This window comes from Nilaparvata lugens, unplaced genomic scaffold, assembly GCF_014356525.2.
Source record: "Nilaparvata lugens isolate BPH unplaced genomic scaffold, ASM1435652v1 scaffold2778, whole genome shotgun sequence".
Lineage (NCBI taxonomy): Eukaryota > Metazoa > Arthropoda > Insecta > Hemiptera > Delphacidae > Nilaparvata > Nilaparvata lugens.
The window spans coordinates 15,508-37,886 of NW_024090341.1; the positions used below are offsets into that span (position 1 = coordinate 15,508).

The window sequence follows — 22,379 nt, forward strand, 5'->3', positions numbered from 1 at the left end:
TATCATGAATTTGGATTCAAATTTAAGATGTTGAAGCGATAGAGTAAGTTGATATTTGAAGAGTAATTTTTAATTTCAAATTAGAGCTGTAACTCCAACAACTATGTCTCAATTCAAATCCCAATTGACAAGTCTATGTCATGGCTAACTATAGTAAGGTCCACGTTATAATGACAGTAGTTGATCAACTTTGGTTTTGCTATCCTTGTCTATCATTCGACATAGCCGGTGGTACTATCCTTTTCTAGGTCCACAACGATGCCAATTATGTTTTTGACAGTGTAGAAATTTAATTATCAATGCAGAGAATTGGCATCGCTATTCTTCTATCTTTATCCACTGCCATTATAACGTGGACCTCACTACACATCAAAGTCAACAAAAACAGTGGTTCTTGAAAACTTTTAACTTGGATAAAGAAGTGTTACAGTGCTTTGAAAAGACTGACTTAAATAAAGTTATAAGTTTTTACCAAGTATGAGTGAAATGCATTGGAAAAAAAAAGTTGAAGAGAAACCTCTAGATAAACTGCGACTATTTACAGGTAAGCATGGAAAACAATAATAAATTAGTGTGAACCAATAATGATAATATTTTTATTTCCACAAGAAAAGAACAAAATAAACAAACAACTTGTGCAAATGTTAGAAAATAACCAACTACTTATAAATACTAAGACAACTTTTACATCTACAAAATGATATGGCTTGATTTGTTTGATATATCAATGTGCGGTTTCCGCCATTTATTTTCTTTTGAAACTCTGTATCGAAATAAGGTATCATGAATTTGGATTCAAATTTAAGATGTTGAAGCGATAGAGTAAGTTGATATTTGAAGAGTAATTTTTAATTTCAAATTAGAGCTGTAACTCCAACAACTATGTCTCAATTCAAATCCCAATTGACAAGTCTACGTCATGGCTAACTATAGTAAGGTCCACGTTATAATGACAGTAGTTGATCAACTTTGGTTTTGCTATCCTTGTCTATCATTCGACATAGCCGGTGGTACTATCCTTTTCTAGGTCCACAACGATGCCAATTATGTTTTTGACAGTGTAGAAATTTAATTATCAATGCAGAGAATTGGCATCGCTTATATAAGTTAAGAATCATGTGCCTGGTACTCCCATTGGATGGGTTACCACTTGAGCCAACTCCTCTGAATATGAGTTGTAAAATCGCTTCCTGGTGGTTTGGAACCCACCTAAAACTTTAGGTCCATTCATCTCACCGCCTCATCATCATCCTCAGCAAAAAAATACATTAAGACTCAATATCAATTTCAAACTCCATTGTTCACAAAATATTTTAGTTCAACTGTGTAGTGTTGGTTTGTGTTGTGCTTTGGATGCTGGTCGACTGCAGACTACAGAGTATAGATGTTGTGTGCTGTGCTACATTATACAGCCAGTGGTGTCATCAAATGGCAACCAAGTGTTGTGCAAAAATAGAATAGGTTCTATTTTGGCGTAACACTACTTTGTGCGGCACTGCAGATGGTCTCTAGTGGGCCATCTATGTTTGTTCTCTACTATAGCTCTGACTTACCAGCCACACTTCGCAGCGCGATAATGTACAGCGAGTGGAGCCGTGGCCAAACTGTATGATCCTCAAGTGGAAGACACAGTTATAAGTAAATACTGACCTTTACTAATGGGAAATAATTCCCAGGGTCACCCTGATCCGGCAATTTTGCATATGCTCTTTGTGGACTTCCGCCAAGCATTTGATAGCATCAAAAGAGACAGAATGATGAATGTGCTAAATGAGATGGGAATCCCAAGAAAGTTGACAAGTCTCATAAAGATGACAATGTATGGTATGACATCACAAGTTAAAATATGAAACAAACTGAGTCACTCATTCAATGTTACAACCGGTGTAAGACAAGGTGACGCACTGTCAGCAACCCTCTTCAATTTTATGCTTGAAACAATACTTCAGAAGATAGGTAACAAGGTAGACAAGTAACACAATACTTAACAGAACAAGTCAAATACTGGCCTATGCGGATGATGTGCTGCTGATAGCATGGAATCGCAATAAGTTGAAAGAGATTTTCAGCACAATGAAAGAGGAAGCAAGAGAGCTGGGTCTTGAAATTAATATTGGGAAGACTAAGTATATGAGAATGTCTGCAAATGAAAGAAGAAGGCACGTAGACAACTTGATACTATCAGATGATTGCAGCATTGAAGGTGTCAGAGAGTTTAAGTATCTTGGAGTTACACTGACAGCCGACAATAAGACTAGCCAAGAAATCTCTAACAGAATTATGATGGGCAATCGAGCATATTTTGCAAATCAAAGGATGTTTAAGAGTAGAATAGTATCAAGAGCAACTAAAGTGAAAATGTACAAGACGTTAGTCTGACCGGTTGTGACATATGGAGCAGAGACATGGACACTGCTGAGCAGGGATGGAAGAGCACTGAAGTCATTCGAGAGAAAGATGTATTGAAGGATCTGGGGACCACTATGTAATGGAGGGGTTTGGAGAACCAGACATAACAGCGAAATCGATAAGGCTATAGGGGGAAGGAAATATTGTAAGATTTATTAAGGCAAGAAGGATGGAATGGCTTGGACATGTGGTGAGAATGAATATGGAAAGGACACAACTTAGACTGCTGGATGGACGAATGATGGGGACGAGAAAGAGAGGAAGACCGAGAATGAGATGGATAAATGATGTGATAGGTGATCTGTGTGTGCTGGGCGTATCCAACAACTGGTGGCAAAGATCCCAGAGAAGAGACAATTGGAGGCATTGTGTTGAGGAGGCCAAGGTCCACCCAGGACTGTAGAGCCAACTAAAGTAAAGTTAGTATGTACCCTGATCTGGCTAACCTCAGTCAGCGTCTGGAGAGGGCTGGAGTAGGATTTACTGCTCTCAATGTGGTGTCAGCCGGCCGCTCAAGGTTGGAACAGCCGGGCATGATTGGCCTCCTAGTGGTGTTTGGCAACCTTCCGACACCAAGTGGTGTCCTCTAGGTTCACCACGGCAGTCTCCTCATGAGTTGGAAAATCTTCAGGAGGTGAAATGCATCCTTTGCACTGTCCGAAGGGAGGGGTGTAGCTAGGATAGACGGGAGAGTAGGGTAGCTCATCTGCTCAGTATTCAGTTTGAGGAAAAATATATAAATTAGTTCGAATTTGAATTTTAAAATGCTGTAAATCACCCTGAAGATGACTGCTACTGCAAATATTGACAAAAGGGTTAACAGATAGATGGAAACTCAATGATCACTGCTATCCAAAAATTATTTGCCAGTCAGGAATGCTCACCCTTACACCAAACTGACAATCTCTTGATAGCAGCGATCATTTTAATCAAAGATTACAGCATTTAATTGGGATTTTCGTTTAATAATAATTATTCATTAATTAGCATTTGTACAAATGCAATTTCTAATTTATCTCCATTTGTAAAAATATAGACTTGATCACTGCTCTATCCTTAATACGTTTTAATTGGTTTGTTTTCAGATGGCAAGCACAAGTGGACGCACTAATCCACCAAAGAGGAGGCGTGAGGAGGAAGAAGGAAGTGTTGGCCTTCCTCCTAAGAGAAGGTGCATTGCACATCATCAGGCCCCTCTCCGAAGATCCCAGAGGATAATACAAAAAAAGTAAGTAACCTATATGAATATAAACTATTCCAATAAAATTGATACATTATATTCTCTACTAAGTAGGTAACCCGTGCTCCCCAAGGGTCTGTTTAAAGCACAAACAGGTTGAATTTAGTTTTATAGTTTCAGTTGATATCTTTCAATATCACTACTTTCAATGTTACTAACTACAGTAATTATTTACAATGGGAAAACGAATTGATTGGGCTCTTAGCTTTGCATCAAAAATCTAATAAAGTCACTTTTTGAAGAAAACCCTTCCGGCTCCGATTTTTCCATCTTTTTGGCCTTATAACGTTTTAACGACTGATTGAAAAAATCCGTGCTAATAATGAGCTCATAGAGCATAATATTTTCTTCAATTTTAATGTATTATTTCATTATATTATGCATCTCCCTACGATTGTTGCAACCATTTTAGTGTTGAGTGTAAAATCTTCAGTTTAACAACAATAGATCAATTGACAAAGAAATTTGGAGGGAACGTTTGGAACACAATATTTGACTCTGCAGTTTTGTTTGGACTACTTAGAAGGTAACATATCAAAAGTTCTCATTCCTACACCTTGTGCTTAAGGGATGAGGGTGGTTTAAAAGTTGCAATTTCATTTCTGGCTAAGACACATGTATCTTGGAAACAATGCATTTCAGCGACACGACTAGCGGAACAAAAATGAAGCTAGATAAATTTCTTACAAGTTTTGTTCAGTAGGGTTTTTTGATATCTCCTTTAGTTTCAGAGATATTTGTTTCTAAAAGTGTAAAATCTTTGAAAAGACAGTTTTTTTCCAATATTTGCACTTTCAGGGTGGGGGCGTGACAGTCAAGACCGACCACATTCGAGGCCTACGACCATAGAGGACTGTTTTACAGTCCTCTATGGTCGTAGACCTTGACTGTCGGGAGTGTACGAAAATTAGATTGGCCTCAACTGTCGCCTAACGCAGGCGACATTTGAGGCCACTTTTTCAGAAGTCCTCTCCCATCTTAGGTCTCGCCTGTCGGGGCTGTACAAAAATTAGAGTGGCCTCAACTGTCACCTAACACAGGCGATATTTGAGGCCACTTTTTCAGAAGTCCTCTCCCATCTTAGGTCTCGCCTGTCGGGGCTGTACAAAAATTAGAGTGGCCTCAACTGTCACCTAACACAGGCGATATTTGAGGCCACTTTTTCAGAAGTCCTCTCCCATCTTAGGTCTCGCCTGTCGGGGCTGTCAGCCGGCCGCTCAAGGTTGGAACAGCCGGGCATGATTGGCCTCCTAGTGGTGTTTGGCAACCTTCCGACACCAAGTGGTGTCCTCTAGGTTCACCACGGCAGTCTCCTCATGAGTTGGAAAATCTTCAGGAGGTGAAATGCATCCTTTGCACTGTCCGAAGGGAGGGGTGTAGCTAGGATAGACGGGAGAGTAGGGTAGCTCATCTGCTCAGTATTCAGTTTGAGGAAAAATATATAAATTAGTTCGAATTTGAATTTTAAAATGCTGTAAATCACCCTGAAGATGACTGCTACTGCAAATATTGACAAAAGGGTTAACAGATAGATGGAAACTCAATGATCACTGCTATCCAAAAATTATTTGCCAGTCAGGAATGCTCACCCTTACACCAAACTGACAATCTCTTGATAGCAGCGATCATTTTAATCAAAGATTACAGCATTTAATTGGGATTTTCGTTTAATAATAATTATTCATTAATTAGCATTTGTACAAATGCAATTTCTAATTTATCTCCATTTGTAAAAATATAGACTTGATCACTGCTCTATCCTTAATACGTTTTAATTGGTTTGTTTTCAGATGGCAAGCACAAGTGGACGCACTAATCCACCAAAGAGGAGGCGTGAGGAGGAAGAAGGAAGTGTTGGCCTTCCTCCTAAGAGAAGGTGCATTGCACATCATCAGGCCCCTCTCCGAAGATCCCAGAGGATAATACAAAAAAAGTAAGTAACCTTTATGAATATAAACTATTCCAATAAAATTGATACATTATATTCTCTACTAAGTAGGTAACCCGTGCTCCCCAAGGGTCTGTTTAAAGCACAAACAGGTTGAATTTAGTTTTATAGTTTCAGTTGATATCTTTCAATATCACTACTTTCAATGTTACTAACTACAGTAATTATTTACAATGGGAAAACGAATTGATTGGGCTCTTAGCTTTGCATCAAAAATCTAATAAAGTCACTTTTTGAAGAAAACCCTTCCGGCTCCGATTTTTCCATCTTTTTGGCCTTATAACGTTTTAACGACTGATTGAAAAAATCCGTGCTAATAATGAGCTCATAGAGCATAATATTTTCCTCAATTTTAATGTATTATTTCATTATATTATGCATCTCCCTACGATTGTTGCAACCATTATAGTGTTGAGTGTAAAATCTTCAGTTTAACAACAATAGATCAATTGACAAAGAAATTTGGAGGGAACGTTTGGAACACAATATTTGACTCTGCAGTTTTGTTTGGACTACTTAGAAGGTAACATATCAAAAGTTCTCATTCCTACACCTTGTGCTTAAGGGATGAGGGTGGTTTAAAAGTTGCAATTTCATTTCTGGCTAAGACACATGTATCTTGGAAACAATGCATTTCAGCGACACGACTAGCGGAACAAAAATGAAGCTAGATAAATTTCTTACAAGTTTTGTTCAGTAGGGTTTTTTGATATCTCCTTTAGTTTCAGAGATATTTGTTTCTAAAAGTGTAAAATCTTTGAAAAGACAGTTTTTTTCCAATATTTGCACTTTCAGGGTGGGGGCGTGACAGTCAAGACCGACCACATTCGAGGCCTACGACCATAGAGGACTGTTTTACAGTCCTCTATGGTCGTAGACCTTGACTGTCGGGAGTGTACGAAAATTAGATTGGCCTCAACTGTCGCCTAACGCAGGCGACATTTGAGGCCACTTTTTCAGAAGTCCTCTCCCATCTTAGGTCTCGCCTGTCGGGGCTGTACAAAAATTAGAGTGGCCTCAACTGTCACCTAACACAGGCGATATTTGAGGCCACTTTTTCAGAAGTCCTCTACCATCGTAGGTCTCGACTGTCGGGGCTGTACAAAAATTAGAGTGGCCTCAACTGTCACCTAACACAGGCGATATTTGAGGCCTCTTTTTCAGGAGTCCTCTACCGTCGCTGGCCTTGAATGTTGCTGGTCTCGACTGTCGGGCCTGTACAAAAATTAGAGACTCGCTTGCAGCAGGCGACAGTTGAGGACACATCCTACTGCGATTCCAGACAAAATACATTTTATAATGATTATAACTTATATTATAACTTATACATATGATGTTATCATCATATAAAAGTAATCATGTGATTAATTCCATAAGCAACATCGTTAATGGAATAAATGAACAATTTAGTTTTTATGAGAAAAGCTCAATGTATATATAGATCAAGAAAATGTAAAATGTGAATGTGTGAAATTGATAAAAGTTATTGATTTGTAACAGGATATTGATTCGTAGAATAATATCCTACATCTATCATGAACTGAGAATTTGACATCAAAGTATCAAAAAGGTATTTACGAGTTTGAAAATTTTGTTTTTTATGATGAAGCAACTAAGGTTTATTTACAGTTGTAAAATTGCAATGCTTATTCATAATATGGAAGGAATAATGGGATATAATATATTATTCAATTGCTGGTAAATCCATACAAATTAAATGATAATATTGTTTTGGTGCTGTCTACCATTCTGGAGAGCCTAGTGCAGGTGACAGTTGAGGCCTCTTTTTCAGGAGTCCTCTATGGTCGCAGGTCTCGACTGTCAGGAGTGTACAGAAATTAGAGAGGCCTGAACTGTCGCCTAACGCAGGCGACATTTGAGGCCTCTTTTTCAGGAGTCCTCTGCCGTCGCAGGTCTTGACTGTTGGGGCTGTACAAAAATTAGAGTGGCCTCAACTGTCGCCTAACGCAGGCGACATTTGAGGCCACTTTTTCAGTCCTCTACCGTCGCTGGCCTCGAATGTCGCCGGTGTCTACTGTTGCTGGTCTCTTCTGTCGTTTGCCTCGTTTGACATTGACCCTTCAGGGCTCATTACTCAACAAATGCATATTGTTTGAGATATATGCAAAAAAAACAAAGTATGGTACTTGCAAACCACCCCCACCCTTTCAGCACAGGGGGTAGGAGTGAGGACTTTTTATATGTTTACCCCCTTGCTATCCCAAACAGGGCTGCGGGGTCAAAAATTGTGTTCCAAACTTTTCCCTCTTCAATCCTTCATTGTCTGGACTAAAAAAGATTTCAAGTAATTGAAAAATAGAATCATTTTTGGTTTCATTTTCTATTAATGTTTTGACTTTACCTATTTCTTGATCCTGTTTTCAAACTTTTCTTTTATTTTCAGTGCTGAGAGACTAGAACAAGAACAGCAACAACAACAACAACAGCAACAACAACAACAGCAACATCAACAACAACAGCAACAACAACAACAACAGCACCAACATCAACAGCCCGAACAACCGGAACAGGAACCTGATGTTATGGATTGTACGTATTTACCCACAGTTTTTATATTCTTCTGATTATTATTTTTCTCCTCCTCCTCCTCCTCCTCCTTCACCTCCTCATTCACCTCCTACTCCTTTCCCTCCACTTCTCTTTACTTTCATTCCATCTGTACAAATAGCAAAATGCCACATTTCCACTCACTATCCATGAAAGCTGTCAATGATAAATTTAGGTAGCACTGAGTATAACAATGAGTGTAGGCCTAATATTCTTATTTTTAAACTGTAGGTGTTTGATCCTTTTTCCAAATAATAAAAAATGTATTGGAAATTGGTTCGTTTATTTCTGAACACTGTTTGAAAATGTCTTTGTTTTAATTTCAGTATATTTGGAACTCTATTGGGCCAGAATTGGCAAAGGGCCCTACTGGCCATGCCAGATAGTTCGAGACGAAGATGAGAGATTTTACAAGAGAAAAAGTAAGTCATCAACATTATCTACTTGAACAATACTCTGGATAGTCCACTATTGCATTTCTTGTTTTGTTTATTCATTCATTTTTCATTCATATACAATCACATATTGAACAAATTATTCATATTTATATGCATAACAATAATTATTATTATTATTGGCCTTATGAATTTTGATCGATCTATCCATTTCTATCTATCTCTTTTATAATTCAAACATTGCAACATTTGAAATGGACCAACAGGCTTTCTTGAGGTCCAAACTGTTCCAATTCCAATTCATACAACATTCCAACTCTATAAATTTCTAGCCAAACAGAATATTGTATGATAGGTAGTGAGTCTTATCATAGAGAAATATAGCATAAGAAGAAGATAGCCCATGGTATAGGTCATTTATGTTCTGTTTATATACTGTTGACTACTGTCTATTATTACTTTTCTTGCTGGCTGAGAGTATAAGAATGGCACAGTATGAGAGACCACCAGCATCACATAGCTTCAAGAAAATGAACCACTAAGTTTGATATAACATTTAAATTTATAACATAAATGCCCTATACCTTGGAATATATTCTTAGGCTATATTTTCTCTATGGTCTTCTGTATGACCATGACTATTGAAAATTTTCAAAAAAGGGTTTAAAAAAATAGTTAGAAATCAGCCATTAGATTCAATTCATTTTTATGTAAATTGTAACTAGAGTAGATTATTAATCATATTCACTAGACTAGTTCTTTACAATAAACAGAATAAGTTTAATTTTTTCTTCATGTTTGTTTTCAGTTTGCTCCAACGGTGTCATCAGAGTATCTCTCTATGTGCGGTGGTTGGGGGATGGGAGGCATTCCTGGGTGGGCCTCTCTTATTTGGTGCCCTTTGAGAGGGCACCAACCCCCCAACAGACACCCTACACAATGTTAAAAAACTATGTCATAACTGTAAGTGTAACAACATGTTTCTGAGTAAATATTACAGTAATTACAATATGACAACACTTGATTATTACAATATCACAAAATATTGATTATTAATATTATTAGATACAATTGAATATTGAATTATTAATAATATGAGTACATTCATTAAGTCGCGAAAATCCAAATAAACCTGTCTATGAATAATGGGATGTTTATACAGGGCAACCATGTTCTTCAAACTGCCAGTACTGGGTGATGGGGTGGGGGGGTTATTATCAAGGAATGTTGGCAGATGGCCCATACTATGCCATTTCAGTTGCTATGAGCGTTGGGATGTACAACATTGTGTGTTCGCTGTGAAGCAGTTTTTCTAAAAACAATGAATCTGTAGTCACAGTGCAATGCTTTTTTGTCAATATTTTAGAGTTGGGCCTCAAGGTGCAATGCCTGATCAAGATACTGTACTCCGATGGGTTGCAGCGTTCAGGAGTAGTAGTTCTCTGATGAAAAAGAAACCACCTGGTCTTCCCTGTTCAGTTAATACTCCTGAAAATGTAGACCGAGTCAGTGTCGTCTAGTCCTGATACCATCTCGTCGAGTCAATCGTCTAGGACTAGTAACAACCGCCGTTCTGACTTGGTCTACATTTTCTAGTACTCCTAAACTGGTCTAGAACTAGTACTCCTAAACTGGTCTAGAACTAGTACTCCTAAACTGGTCTAGAACTAGTACTCCTAAACTGGTCTAGAACTAGTACTCCTAAACTGGTCTAGAACTAGTACTCCTAAACTGGTCTAGAACTAGTACTCCTAAACACTTCAACCCATCGGAGTACAGTATTTTGATCAGGCATTGCATCTCAATGCCCAACTCTAAAATATTGACGGAAAAATATTGTACTGTGACTACAGTCTATTATTACTTTTCTTGCTGGCTGAGAGTATAAGAATGGCACAGTATGAGAGACCACCAGCATCACATAGCTTCAAGAAAATGAACCACTAAGTTTGATATAACATTTAAATTTATAACATAAATGCCCTATACCTTGGAATATATTCTTAGGCTATATTTTCTCTATGGTCTTCTGTATGACCATGACTATTGAAAATTTTCAAAAAAGGGTTTAAAAAAATAGTTAGAAATCAGCCATTAGATTCAATTCATTTTTATGTAAATTGTAACTAGAGTAGATTATTAATCATATTCACTAGACTAGTTCTTTACAATAAACAGAATAAGTTTAATTTTTTCTTCATGTTTGTTTTCAGTTTGCTCCAACGGTGTCATCAGAGTATCTCTCTATGTGCGGTGGTTGGGGGATGGGAGGCATTCCTGGGTGGGCCTCTCTTATTTGGTGCCCTTTGAGAGGGCACCAACCCCCCAACAGACACCCTACACAATGTTAAAAAACTATGTCATAACTGTAAGTGTAACAACATGTTTCTGAGTAAATATTACAGTAATTACAATATGACAACACTTGATTATTACAATATCACAAAATATTGATTATTAATATTATTAGATACAATTGAATATTGAATTATTAATAATATGAGTACATTCATTAAGTCGCGAAAATCCAAATAAACCTGTCTATGAATAATGGGATGTTTATACAGGGCAACCATGTTCTTCAAACTGCCAGTACTGGGTGATGGGGTGGGGGGGTTATTATCAAGGAATGTTGGCAGATGGCCCATACTATGCCATTTCAGTTGCTATGAGTGTTGGGATGTACAACATTGTGTGTTCGCTGTGAAGCAGTTTTTCTAAAAACAATGAATCTGTAGTCACAGTGCAATGCTTTTTTGTCAATATTTTAGAGTTGGGCCTCAAGGTGCAATGCCTGATCAAGATACTGTACTCCGATGGGTTGCAGCGTTCAGGAGTAGTAGTTCTCTGATGAAAAAGAAACCACCTGGTCTTCCCTGTTCAGTTAATACTCCTGAAAATGTAGACCGAGTCAGTGTCGTCTAGTCCTGATACCATCTCGTCGAGTCAATCGTCTAGGACTAGTAACAACCGCCGTTCTGACTTGGTCTACATTTTCTAGTACTCCTAAACTGGTCTAGAACTAGTACTCCTAAACACTTCAACCCATCGGAGTACAGTATTTTGATCAGGCATTGCATCTCAATGCCCAACTCTAAAATATTGACGGAAAAATATTGTACTGTGACTACAGATTCATTGTTTCTAAAAAAACTTGTTAACAGTGAACACACGATGTTGTACATTCCAATGCCCATAGCAACTGAAACGGTATAGTATGGGCCATCTGCCAACATTTGTTCCAGGGCAATACCCCCTCCCATTGACAAGTACTGGCTGTTCGAAAAACATGCATTTCCTCTGCACCACTCTGTATTACTTGTGTCTACCAAAAGATAGCATCACTATTCATATGAAAAAGAAAAACATTTAAAATAATTTATTGTGTGCAGGTTACAAAAGGTCTACAGTATTGTTTTATTTTTATTATTATTTTTGTTGAGTATGTTAATGTGAGGATGTGGTTTTGCCAAGAGCAAGGAGTGTTCCTTTTCGAACTGTCTTTCATAAGAAACCTATTCAATGCCTCTACACTCTTTCAAATGGGGCTATCTTGGATGTTTTTAAGAAATATTTATTAGTTTCTAAGGATACTTCATAAATAAAATGGTTAACAAGAGTAAAAAATAGATTTTTGCACATATTGGAGAACATGGCAGACATTTCGAACTAATGTTATAAAATTTTTGTGCTATATATTTTATACAACTATGTACTTATATCCATTATTACTCCATATAACCCCACTGGAACACTCGTTGCTATTGGAAAAAGGGGGCATGCTTCACATTATCCTTCACAAAACAATACTGCTTACCTGTTGTAATCTGTACACATTAAATGACTCACATTTATGTTTTTCATTTATTAACAGTGATGCTATCTTCCAGTAGCCACACAACGAATATAAAACCCCACTTTTTACAGATATGTTTATTTGAATGTGCGTGACTTGATGAACATTCTGTATAATAAAAAATATTGAATTATTATAGGAATATTAATTATTATATACAATTGAAATGGAATTAAATGTGTTAGATTCAAATGGAACTATAGTGGGATTCATGTTATAAAGACAGTGGAAATTATAGGGAGTCATTGTTGCCACTTTTTCTTTTCACCACTATAGTAGATAGCCCCCTGTAAATCTGATATGATATTGATTAATGATTCTTTCTAATAATGATCAATTCCATCTTAAATATGTTCCATTCATCAAGGAGAGATATTTTCCAATAATTTGGTAGTAAATTTCCATTATTGAGAAGAAATATTTTGGTAGTTCATATTTTTGCATAGTCTGGTAACAATTCGGCAACTGTGTAGAGTTGGAAAAAGATAGAGCTATCTATATAAGATATTTATAAGATACTGTCTCTATAACCTGACTGTCACAATGGATAACCCAGCAGCAAGAAGTGCCACATGGTTTTTTAAAATTTGCTGCTGCTCTACTCCATAATCTTTTTAGCAATTGACTCCATACAGCAACATTGAACTCATGGTGAACAACATGGTGACGGCAGAGGGAAAATGCTCAAGCTTTGATTGAATATGGTTGGAATCGCCGCCATTAACAATTTATAGTCGAGTTTGCAAAGCCTGCATAACGAGAATGGAGCAATTCTCATTTTTAATGACTGAACAAAGCAAATCTTAATGAATACAATACAATATATGATAATGATTGTTAAAATAAATAAATAATCAATATTTTATTTTTGTTTTCAGCACCTCAAAACGAAAGACAACTTGAAGGCCTGTAAGGTGCCAAGGAGGCTGGTGGCCAAAGTGGACGCAGCAGTGGAGTTGGCTATGGAGATGCAGGATGTTTTTATATGAGTAGAAGAAAGAAAGAAATAATTGTGAGGAGTACTCTGGAGAGAAGGGTACAGTGTCTGATGGGTGAGTGATGATGATCAATTCATTTCATTTTTATTGTTTATTAATAATAATTCAATTTATACTCAAAGTTAATGTACTTCGCTTATTACACAGTCACTATATAACCTATTATCATAAATTTATATACTTTTATTCATTCATTCATTTCTATGATTATGATGATGATGATTTTAGGCCTACAATAATGAATTATTATCAATCTAGTACCATTATCAAATTTCAATTGAATATCATATGTAGCTAATAATTATTGTTATGCTACTTCATCAATTTCAAATCTATTATTGTAAAAAATTTATATTACAAGATTCGTGATTACATTTTCTTAATTTCTAAATAGAATGTAGAATTGGTTGATTGATTGATCATGCTTTATGGACAGACAGGGAGGCTGCAAACCTCTCTCGATCATTGTTTAAATGTTTAATTTTGATCAATTCATGAATATTTTATTATTTTCTATTTGTTCAATGAAATAGAATTAATTTTTTTGCAATTTTCAGCTCTATCTCTATTTATAAAAATAGAACATATCACTAAAAGGCCTAACATGTCCTCGCCCAATTTATATTGCTGGTGTAATAATAGTACCTAATGAATAAATAAAAAGGAATTATTAGGCCCCAAAATTTCCAATTCATAGCACTTAAAAAAAACAGCCTCAAATCAAATGTGAATTCTCAATATAATATTAATTTATTTTTCTCACATATTGTCCCCTAATTCCACGAAGCAAATAATTATAATACTTATAATTTCTTTACTCCAATTCAAGTTCAAATTAATTCAACCAAATACACAAAATGCATCAACATCTTGTCAAAAATATAATTCAAAATTCACAATAAAATTCAATAAATAATATAAAAGATAATTAACAATAATCAGAATAAAACAATAAATATAAATGTAATTTAAAAAAATAAAAATCAGTCAAACAAAAATTAACAGCCACCTAGAAGTTGAATATCTCTTATTATTAAATAAAAATTAATCAACTCCATGTATGTCTGTAAATTAGTCCAGATATTCAACATTGCCTACCCCATAAAGCAACAGAATGATAATAACCCTACCTCCAGATAATATTCTGTGTAGAATGTCTTCGATTTGTATCCAATGGCGCCTCTGGCAAAAACTTTCCTCTTTCCATCTTCTCACATTCAGAATCACTGATCTTGGGGGGATTTCGATTACATTCGTTTTGGTTACCAGCCTATCTGGAAATTTTTGTAACAATGTATTGAGTACCTGTAGGTGGGTAATTTATTGCGTTCTAATTATTGAAAATTGGGCCAAAATTGGAAGCTTGGTATTACTAGGCCTACAATATGATTGATTAAATAGAACAGGATGCACTTGTAGCTAAATTTCAGTTTCAAGTCTTCAAACTTCACACAGATAATTGGCAATGATTCAAGTAGAAAATGAAGGCTCTGGTACAATCTTGACTTTTGACTTTGACTCTGACCGACTGGCCACGACTTGACCTCGACTTATCCCTAATTCTCCCCTCAATATTTATTTTTCCATTTCATCTTAAAATTATTCATATATGGTATTCAACTATTTGGGGAAATTTTATTTTCTCACATTAGATACTTTTTTATAGCTTTATTTTTCTGGAGGTCAAGGTTGTTTCAGAGCCCACAATTTTTATTTATTATCCAGTTGAACTTAAATAAATTGTCAAATGGTTTAATTTCAAGTCGTCCAAAATAAATTGTCTAGTTGAATTACCATTGAGCATTTCTGGACAGATTTCCTCATATCAGCTCTGTTTACTTGAGTGACTGATAAGTCTGATAAGCCAAAATATTTTTTTTTTCAAAAAATAAGCTAATCTTTTGATGGCCAAGGCAGAGGATTCTTTTAAAAATTGAGTAAGGTTCAGATGAATTCCTGTTACAGTCATTGTACCATACAAATCCATTGTTTTTACACAGATGAAACGTGTATGTTGGTTGGAGCAGCTGGTTCATTCTTGACTTGTATGTTATTCTCTGAGAGGGATTTCTATCAGAACCATTTTTAGTTTAAAAAAGTTTTTGTTGATTATTTAATCATGCGTTGGGCTAGGGCACGAATTTTTTTGTAGACTCTTCAAGATAGAATAGCTTTGATGGAACAATTGTTCACATTAAGCATAATGGAAATCTTGTTTTTATGTAGAACTGAGAAGAAATACTTTTAGAAATAATTAAAGTTGAAAAAGATCCTCTCCGCAACTAAGCTTTGTCAACCAAGCATTATCAATCAATCAATAAAATAATTTTTATCTATCTTTGTACAGTACAGCAAGAAATATTTCAAGACATTTTATAAGATTAGAAGAAACAACATTTCTATGTACCATTTCCACTGATTACTAGGACATATTTTTCCCTGAATTTATTGTGTTAAACCAGGAATTATCAATTCAATTTTGTGACTATTGTAGGCCTATTGAGAAGTCTCTAGTCTCTAATCATTTTGTCAATTATCAATGTTCTTATTTTTGAATCATCATCATCATCATCATTATCATTTCAACTTATTTTTTATCAATTTGTCAGTTTAAAAGATTCCGTTTTACATTTTACAATATTCAGTTTTTTCATAAAAGAATCAAATTTTTATATGTAAGAATTGATTTATTCACTCATTATAATGACTGTGCCCGAATCTCTGAGTACTCCAACTCACCGAATTGCTCCAATCTATTAATTAAACATCTCTGCCAATACAACTCCAAAACTTTTTAGCCTCCTCCAAAAAGCCTCTCGCCACTATCAACAGCCTCCTGAAGCCTCGCCCCAAGATCAACAGCCTCCTGAAGTCTCGCCCCAAAATCAACAGCCTCCTGAAGCCTCCCGCCTGTACCAGCAGATTGCTCCTAAGCTATAGTATATAAAAAATTATATTGCATGCATCCACCATACATATTATATATATTATATTCATGTATCCATAATTATATACAAATATTCTTATTGTTTTAAATATTTATTGTATTGTAGTTTCACAGTATATTTGAAAAAATATATCCAAGAATAAAAAAAAGAATATAATTTATATAATATTAAAAAACATCAAAAAATTTAAATTAAAAAAAAATCAAAAAATTTAAATTATCAAAAAAATTGCATGTAATACATATAATACCTATAATTATATTCATTTATCCATTATTATATAAATAATGTAATCATTATTATTGTATTATATCTTATATATATTTATTGTTCATTATATTGTACTGTTATTTCAGAATATATACAAAACAATAAAATGAAAAAAATGAATATAATTTGTAAAATATGTAAAAAAATCTCAAATGTATTAAAAACCATAAAAAATATAAAAATAAAATTTGAAAAAAATATATATAAATTTGTAAATTAAAAAATACATATTATTGGTGTTTATGGTGGATGCATAATAAATTATGTGTGATTGTTACAAAACTATAAAATGAAAAAAATGAATATAATTTGTAAAATATGTAAAAAAAATATCAAAAGTATAAAAAAAACCATAAAAATAAAAAATATATAAATTTGTAAATCTGAAAAATACATATTATTGGTGATTATGGTGGATGCATAATTATGTGTGGTTGTTACAAAACGATAAAATGGAAAAAAATGAATATAATTTGTAAAATATGTAAAAAAAGTCTCAAATGTATTAAAAACCATAAAAATAAAGAAATATATATAATTTTGTAAATCTGAAAAATACATATTATTGGTGATTATGGTGGATGCATAATTATGTGTGGTTGTTACAAAACAATAAAATGAAAAAAATGAATATAATTTTTAAAATATGTAAAAAAATCTCAAATGTATTAAAAACCATAAAAAATATAAAAATAAAATTTTAAAAATATATTTATTTGTAAATCAATAAATACATATTATTGGTGTTTATGGTGGATGCATAATTTATTATGTGTGGTTGTTATAAAACGATAAAATGAAAAAAGGAATATAATTTTTAAAGTATGTAAAAAAAATCTTAAATTTATTAAAAACCCTAAAATTAAAAAAATATATATAAATTTGTAAAATTCAAAAAATACATATTATTGGTTTTTATGGTGGATGCATAATTATTATGTGTGTTTGTTACAAAATGATGAAATGAAAAAAAAGGAATATAATTTTTAAAATATGTAAAAAAAATCTCAAATTTATTAAAAACCATAAAAAATATAAAAATAAAATTTTAAAAATATATTTATTTGTAAATCAATAAATACATATTATTGTAGTTTATGGTGAATGCATAATTATGTGTGTTTGTTACAATATAGAAAACATGTAGAAAACGCTCTATCATACTCAAAAATCCCATGTGATTTGCATTGGTCTATCTCTCCTCTCTCAAGCCAGATAATGTACTTGAAGGTGGCTTTGAGTAAGAAATTCCATTCCTGGAAAAAAATCATCACTGTATCATCTATACTGATAGGAGTAGTAATTCCTATCCTCATTTTCTCCTGTATTCGTTTTTAAATAAATTGATGCTAGCAAAAAAAATAAAAATTCTAGCAAATGAATTGATTCTGTAGAAGTGCCAAACTACTTTCATAATTTTCTCACTGGATTATATCAGTGATTCAGCAGTAAATAATTATGATATCTATTCAAAGACTGAACAAATTATACCTTGGAAAGACTAGTTGACAAAAAATAAACTATTAAAATTAAACATTTGATAATTATTGTGATGTAAACGATAATGTGACTTTCAATGTATATTTATGTATGTAGCCTCAAACGATAGGCTGTTATTCCATTAAATAGAATAGTTTTGTACGAAATATTGACAAAATATTTGTGTCATCACATCCTGCTTTTTTATCCTACCTGTTTTGAAATTCATATATTAATTGAAACTTATTGTTGAAGACTTATATTCATTATATAATTGTTTTATCTTACTATATTGTTTTTAATTATTTTTTCTTTCAATGAATAAACTAAATAAATTAGATTTCTTCAATGATACCCCCTTTCTCCACACTGACAGATGTAAATCAAGTAGTGTAAAACAATGAAACTATCAGCACAGATCTAATGGTTGTCTGTGGTATTTAGTAATACAATGATTTTTTTCAATATTCAACATTGTTTGTTCATTCAACATTCAAATGTCCCAGTTCTAACCAAATATAGATATTATCAAATCAATTTATTTTCCATTTTTACAATATATACAGAGCATGAAATTACCATAGTTACTAAATGTCCATACAATGCTTATCAAATGTTCAAATATTGAACAAAAATATCTGATAATCTCCATTTAACGTTCGATAGTGGTTAAATAATGTCTAATAATGTTTGATAGCTGTTTAATATTCAACCAAACAATGTACATGAACGTTAATCATAGTCCAATTCTCTGTATATGGCAAATGCCAACAAAAATGGCGGCTGGTGAAAGAACAATATTAATGTTCAGTTCTGTGACGACAGTTAGCAAGTGGTCTGTGAGAGCATATCGAGTCAAGGGCAACCTCAGCTAAATCGTTAGGGTGTGATAACATTGAATGCCTAATAAATATATGAGTGCAAGTTCAAGTCAGATCATGCATGAGCCGAAAAACAAAATTTGAAAAGTGCCATTGAACCATGTTGAGACTTGCATGTAGCTGCTCACCCACTGAACGCAACCAGCAAGTGCAAGCGTTCAATGTGAGGGTTCCTGTTAATTTTTCTCAGATTTTGTTTTTCTCACCCCTGCATGCTTCATCATGCATAACCAAGCTTGCACTTCGCATTCAATGTGATCATACCCTTACACTTTGACAGACCACTCACAGAACTTCCTGACCGAGCTGAATGAATTGATACCAGTCTTTCACCAACCACCAGTTTATAATAAAATTAAAAAATAGTATGGTTGATTGGCGAGGAAAAATATATTAGGACACTTGTTTGGATAAAATTGGTATTTATATTTTGCAAATTTATGAAGAAATGTAACAGTCGCTGTAAATACAAATACTGTACTCCTTATAAATGATATTATAATGTTACTGGTTAGAACGGAAACAGTACAGTGCATGTCTTATCGCATTTAGTTCCTCTCTACCTAGCTCTGTCTATCTCCGAGGAGGAGGAGGAGGAGGAGGGTACTTTCTCCCCGGCAGAGCTGGCTGAGTCCCTGTTGTCTTTAAAACCGCATCAAGTAAGTCGATCTGCATTTTTATGTATTTTCCTCGGTCCTCCATATTTTGTGAACCCTCAAAGTTACCCAGCGTTGTACAATCTTATTTGTATTGCTAAAACCAATGACCAGTTGCTATAGTGAGGTCCACTTTAGAATGGCAGTGGAGAAAGATAGGAGAACAACGTTGCCAATCCTTTGTCTTGTCAACGTCTTCTATAGACGGTAGCTGATACAGGTCTATTTATGTAATATTAACTGTTTATTCTCGTTTCTCTTATGAATTTTGGGGATGCGATATTTTGATTTTTCACATACTCTCTTTTTTACTATCCACAGCTGTTTCAGCCAAGGATGAATTATCCTTTTAATGTCGTTCAGCCAGTTTTCTCAAGGATGAGACCTAGTGCAATCGAATCTTTATATCATGAACCTACTATGTTCCAAATTTCGTGAAAATTGTTAGAGCCGTTTTCGAGATCCGTTAAACATAAATAATCAGATATAAAAATAGCCAGATATAAAAATACAGAAATCGCTCGCTTAATATAATAGGATTAATTCCACATTGTTAAAAGACGATCTGGCGACAGAGCAAAGCGAGAAGGAGATAGCACTATCCGCTTTGTTGAATGATAGACAAGGATAGCATTGCTAATCAAACTCAGCCATTATAACGTGGACCTCACTATAGTCACTATATTCTAGTTGTTATTCAATTGACCGAATGTCAAATCTAATATAAACCCAATGTTTTGCAGTAAGTTGAATTGGTGTGTGGTTTCCGCAGGTGATGGTGATTAGTTCCGTGGTGTTGAACCAGATAGTGGTGGGACTTGCGGTGTCCTACCTGAGCGTCCTGATGTGTGGCATCGGTGTCCTGATGGCGTGGTGTGGCTTCTCTCCCCTCCGCCAACTGCCCACCTTCCACTGGGTGTGCGCCGAGTTGGCGCTCCACATATCTCTCACAGGTTCGTCCAAATACATCGACATAAACAAGTACATTAATTTATCTATAATATGATAAAGTAAATGATTGTCTTATTCACGTACGGGATAGGAAATTCACGAATGATGCAGTCTCAACTACTCAACTGATTAACTTGAAATTTTGCATATAGATTCTTAATTTACCGAGGGTGGTTATAGACCTATTTCAAATTCTTCAAGATTTCATTACATCAAGTAATCAGTTTGTCAAGTTCTTAATTAGACTATGGGTTTTCTGCTTGTAACAAATACGTCGACATCAACAAATCACTTTACCCATCAAACTACTGTACACACAAAAGTTTTAAGCCAAATTCCCACATTTCAGTGAACGTATCCAGTACAGTAAAAATATAATTCCTTTCAGATCTAATTGGACTATTTTATAAAGAATAAATGAAATAAATTGATTTGATGAATTGATTGATGTTTGCAGAGTTTTGCACAGCCGCTTGTTTTCTAAGCACATTCACAAGCAGCACCACGAGTGGATGGATCCAATCTCAGTTACCGCCATCTACTGTCATCCCATCGAGCACACATTCAGCAATCTGTTGCCGCCCTTCCTCGGGGTAAGCTCCAGCATAGATACACAACATATCCCATGGTGTTGTGTATCAAGTTCAGATGATACTGTATCATGTGTAGTGATACTGTATCATTCATGGTGATACCATTGAGAAAACATAGCATAAGAAGATATCCCATGGTGTTGTGTATAAATTTGGGATGATACTGTATCATGTGTGGTGTTACTGTATCCAAAATGTGGTGATACCATACAGAAAATGATATAGCTTAAGAAGATATCCCATGGTGTTGTGTATCAATTTGGGATGATACTGTATCATGTGTAGTGATACTGTATCATTCATGGTGATACCATTGAGAAAACATAGCATAAGAAGATATCCCATGGTGTTGTGTATAAATTTGGGATGATACTGTATCATGTGTGGTGATACTGTATCCAAAATGTGGTGATACCATACAGAAAATGATATAGCTTAAGAAGATATCCCATGGTGTTGTGTATCAATTTGGGATGATACTGTATCATGTGTGGTAATACTGTATCATTCATGGTGATACCATAGAGAAAATATAGCATAAGAAGATATCCCATGGTGTTGTGTATCAAGTTGGGATGATACTGTATCATGTGTGGTGATACTGTATCATTCATGGTGATACCATAGAGAAAATATAGCATAAGAAGATATCCCATGGTGTTGTGTATCAAGTTGGGATGATACTGTATCATGTGTGGTGATACTGTATCCAAAATGTGGTTATACCATACAGAAAATATAGCTTAAGGGCGGTTGCAGACGAACCACATTCGCATGTGGGATGTGGGACCGTCATACCACAGATCAATATGACGAAACGCCCAAACGCAGAGAGACTTTCACACTACATTCGAGAAAACGGTCATTAGTGCAACAGTAATGTTATGTAATGTTCAGGTTGTAGGTTATGTTGAGGTGATTTCATAATAGTGTTTCATCGTGATAAAATTTGTAGAACCAATATTGATATTGTGGAATCTTTCCATAATTGAAAAAACTATTTGAAATTGTCAAATTCCACTTTAATAAACACAAAGTTCACAGGACATGAAATCATGTAAATCGTGCAAACTTTGTGTTTATTAAAGTGGAGTTTGACAACAATTGTCAATTTGAAATTATTTCAAATAGCTTTTTTTAATTTTTCATATATTTTTCATTTTTCCATGGAACACCACTCTAGATCT

General features: G+C 34.6%; 2 protein-coding genes across 2 annotated transcripts; both read left to right on the forward strand.

Annotated features, from left to right (window-relative positions):
• The first annotated feature begins 1,101 nt into the window (after positions 1-1,101).
• Positions 1,102-13,685, forward strand: LOC111046541 (3-phosphoinositide-dependent protein kinase 1-like). Its single transcript, XM_039444094.1, has 6 exons — positions 1,102-2,926; positions 4,872-5,582; positions 8,002-8,147; positions 8,492-8,587; positions 9,369-9,523; positions 13,295-13,685. Exons 2-6 carry the CDS (start codon positions 5,440-5,442, stop codon positions 13,403-13,405), a joined length of 651 nt encoding a protein of 216 aa, XP_039300028.1. The 5' UTR covers positions 1,102-2,926; positions 4,872-5,439; the 3' UTR covers positions 13,406-13,685.
• Positions 13,432-21,744, forward strand: LOC111056208. The gene is made up of 4 exons (XM_039444095.1): positions 13,432-13,468; positions 19,560-19,651; positions 20,421-20,601; positions 21,057-21,744. The coding sequence occupies exons 1-4, from the start codon at positions 13,465-13,467 to the stop codon at positions 21,194-21,196; spliced, it is 417 nt and encodes a 138-aa protein (XP_039300029.1). The 5' UTR covers positions 13,432-13,464; the 3' UTR covers positions 21,197-21,744.
• The last annotated feature ends 635 nt before the right edge of the window (positions 21,745-22,379 follow it).